Source organism: Kryptolebias marmoratus, linkage group LG2 (assembly GCF_001649575.2).
Source record: "Kryptolebias marmoratus isolate JLee-2015 linkage group LG2, ASM164957v2, whole genome shotgun sequence".
Taxonomy (NCBI): Eukaryota; Metazoa; Chordata; class Actinopteri; order Cyprinodontiformes; family Rivulidae; genus Kryptolebias; species Kryptolebias marmoratus.
Genome location: NC_051431.1, coordinates 13,405,422 through 13,408,367, shown reverse-complemented (window position 1 = coordinate 13,408,367; position 2,946 = coordinate 13,405,422). Strand labels below are relative to the sequence as shown.

At 42.5% G+C, this 2,946-nt stretch overlaps 1 protein-coding gene across 1 annotated transcript in view; it reads right to left on the bottom strand.

Annotated features, from left to right (window-relative positions):
• The window catches only part of oafa (OAF homolog a (Drosophila)), an 18,813-nt gene extending 17,685 nt beyond the window's left edge, over positions 1 to 1,128 (bottom strand). The window contains exon 1 of the mRNA XM_017429027.3: positions 359 to 1,128. Coding sequence (XP_017284516.1) covers positions 359 to 589 — 231 coding nt within the window. The 5' untranslated portion in view covers positions 590 to 1,128. The remainder of the gene's footprint in view (positions 1 to 358) is intronic.
• Between the last annotated feature and the right edge of the window lie 1,818 nt (positions 1,129 to 2,946).

Here is a 2,946-nt window from a genome sequence, read left to right as displayed (position 1 = left end):
GGGGGCTACATTAAATGAGTTTCCCAAAGTAAAAGGTGGGGGTCTTTAATTAGTTTGCAGAGTTTGGGCTAACTTTAATAACAGCCATGAGGCACTTTTTGGACAGATAGGTATGAATTAAACTTTTAATACACTAATTAAAGACCCAGCTTGTGTTTTAAACCTCCTGGAGACTTCCAGGGTGTAATTTAGAAACCATAAAGTCGACTTGATTGTGTCAAGAAGTCCTGGCTGGGGGAAAAGCAAACATTCAGTGTCCAGACCTGAGCTTGGCTAGATGGCTTAATGGGAGAAATCCCCAAAATAAAAACAAACAAACAAACATTGTGAAAGTCCGAGCAGCAGAGCCACCTCTCACCTGTTTAAAGTCCACCACGAAGGTGATGAGGGTCCCATCTCCCTGCTTGAACTCCAGCGATATGGAGTCACTGTCGCTGTCCGCCTCCAGCACCTCGTCGGTCACCAGCCCGTCGGCGAGCCGGACCCGAACCCTCAGCTCCGAGCCGAGTCCCACGGCGACCAGCAGCACCAGCAGCACCAGCAGCGGGGCAGGGGGACGGGCCAGGGTCCGAACCGGAGCCGCGAACATCCCCGAACACGCGATACCGAACCCGACGAGGCAAACAAACGCGGCGAAATCCACAAGTCTGAGTTCATATCCTCTAAATAACTTGGCTTTTTTGTTGTTTGTTTTGTTTCGTTAAGTTGTATACGTCATTTTTTTTCTCTCTCCAGAAAGGGGTTAACAGGTCACTCCTGCTCCATACGTGTGCCTACAACTTCCCAGAACCGCCAACGCGAGTAACGAATATGAAATCTTTGCCCCTTTTCACTTCTGGTAACCTACTTCCATTGAAAAAAAAAAGTCTCGCGCTCCGCTCGGCTCAGCTCGCGCTCCGCTCCGGTGCTGTTGTGGTTACGGTCATGCGCAGTTCGGTCCACGCAGAACAGAACAGCAGAGGCTGACCGTCCCACGTTGCTTCACCTCAGTCTGCTTTGTGCTGATACCTTCTCTGCTGGAATCCACGCAGCGCCGTCACTTCCGATCCCACAACAGCTCGCCTGGCCTCCAAAACTTTCTGCGCTGAGTGCCTGAACGTGTGTGTGTGTGTGTGTGTGTGTGTGTGTGTGTGAGCACTGAGGTGTTGGTAGTAAACTCTTAAAGTCATACCAACCTCTGAAAACTCTTGCCCATCCCCCTAAAGCCCTCATGTGATCCTCCTGCTGGGCTAATAATAATAAGAATAGCAATCATACCCAAACAATTACAACAAAGGTGCTGCGAGGGTTTGTGAATCACTGCTTTGTGTGTGGAGGGGGGGTGATAAATAAGAGACAAACTATAACCAGCAGCTGGCTGTTTTCAGAAATCAAATAAGAACCACATAGGTGCCAGAAGGAAAACATTTTTTTAAAGGGGTAGTTCAGGATTTTATTTGAAGTGGGACAAAAGCAAAATGAGTCAGAATGAGCTCCAGCTGCAGTTCAAGAACCTGAAAATATAGATTTTTGCCCTAAGTGAGATTTGCATAAAAAAAAATAAATAAATCAAATGAGTCCATAAAGACACCATCTAGTGATCCCAGTAACTAAAACAGCATATAATAACCTTCCTAATCTGCCTTTATATCAAAGTTTTCCAAAAGGTCTGTGTTCAGAAAAGTCGCTGTTTACCTTTCGCCCGCTGCCTTCTGCACGGGGTCACAGCGGCTGAACTCACATGAAAGTTTTGGCAGTTGTTTTCGTGCTGGATGCCCTTCCTGACACAACCTGGGCTCCGGTTTGCATCCTTGGGATTACAAGACCACGGCACTAATCCTTTTAATTCTAATCCTTTTGATTTCCTTTGAAACTGATCATTTTGTCTCTGCTGGCTGCAGTAAATCCCTTCGTATAATGCTTGGCATCATTGTGAAGCTTGGGGAGAACCCCTTTTTGTTTTCTGGAATTTCCAGTGATACCACTCCAGACTAATAAAAATCAAGTTTTCAACTCTGCATAAAACTAGCTTGTTGCCAGGTCAGGTAATAAATTGCCAAACTTCAACAAATAACAAATCTTTTTAAATCTTTTGAGATGGAGAATTTGAAAATAATATGAACTCAGTATTGAAAAGTTCCTCATTGTGACTCATGTTGGCATCGTGGGTCACAGTTATTATCTTACCTGTTGTAGATAGCTCCTTAGAATAATGAATTATTTGGAGAAACAAACTTAAATTCTGACCGGACTGAAGTGATACCAGCTGGTCTGAACCACTGACATATATTATAATACTGGACCCGTAGACATATTGTACAGATAAACCGACTGTCCCCACCTTGTCTCATTGGTGAGAATTGAAGCCAGCAGAAAGCATTTTACAGAAGCTGCCATGTCGTATTTTTGGAACCAGCATCTGTGGACTAGGGGTATTAAGCTTTCTTTTAACATTAGCATAGTTGAACAGGCTGAAACTATAGCTGAATTAGAATTAGCATAGTTGAATTTAAGCATAAAAAACTAATTACATTGTGAATATTAAAAAAATATTATAAAACTATTAATATTTTTGCATACAGCAGCAAGGAAAGAACTTCTGAAAGAACCACTTTGAAATTTTTGAGAATGGTGTTGTTATTGGTGCTGAGCAGACTAGCCTATAAATTTGGCCAGAACTCTGTTTCTCCAAACTGAGGCCATTCAAACAGCTATCTGCAACACGTAAGATGTTAAATCTTCATGACTTCATCCACAAACAGAATATATATATTTGTGACTATTATTTCCATCCATTGTGTATTTGTGGCACTTCGGGCCTGTTTTTTTGAGGCTTAAAAGAAATATATGAACCTGAATGGTTTTTATTTTATAATTTTTACAGAGTTGAATGAAGAATGAGCCAGACAAAGAATAATAAAAACTATGAAGGTATCGTTATTAAGCATGGCCATTATTATTAACTTG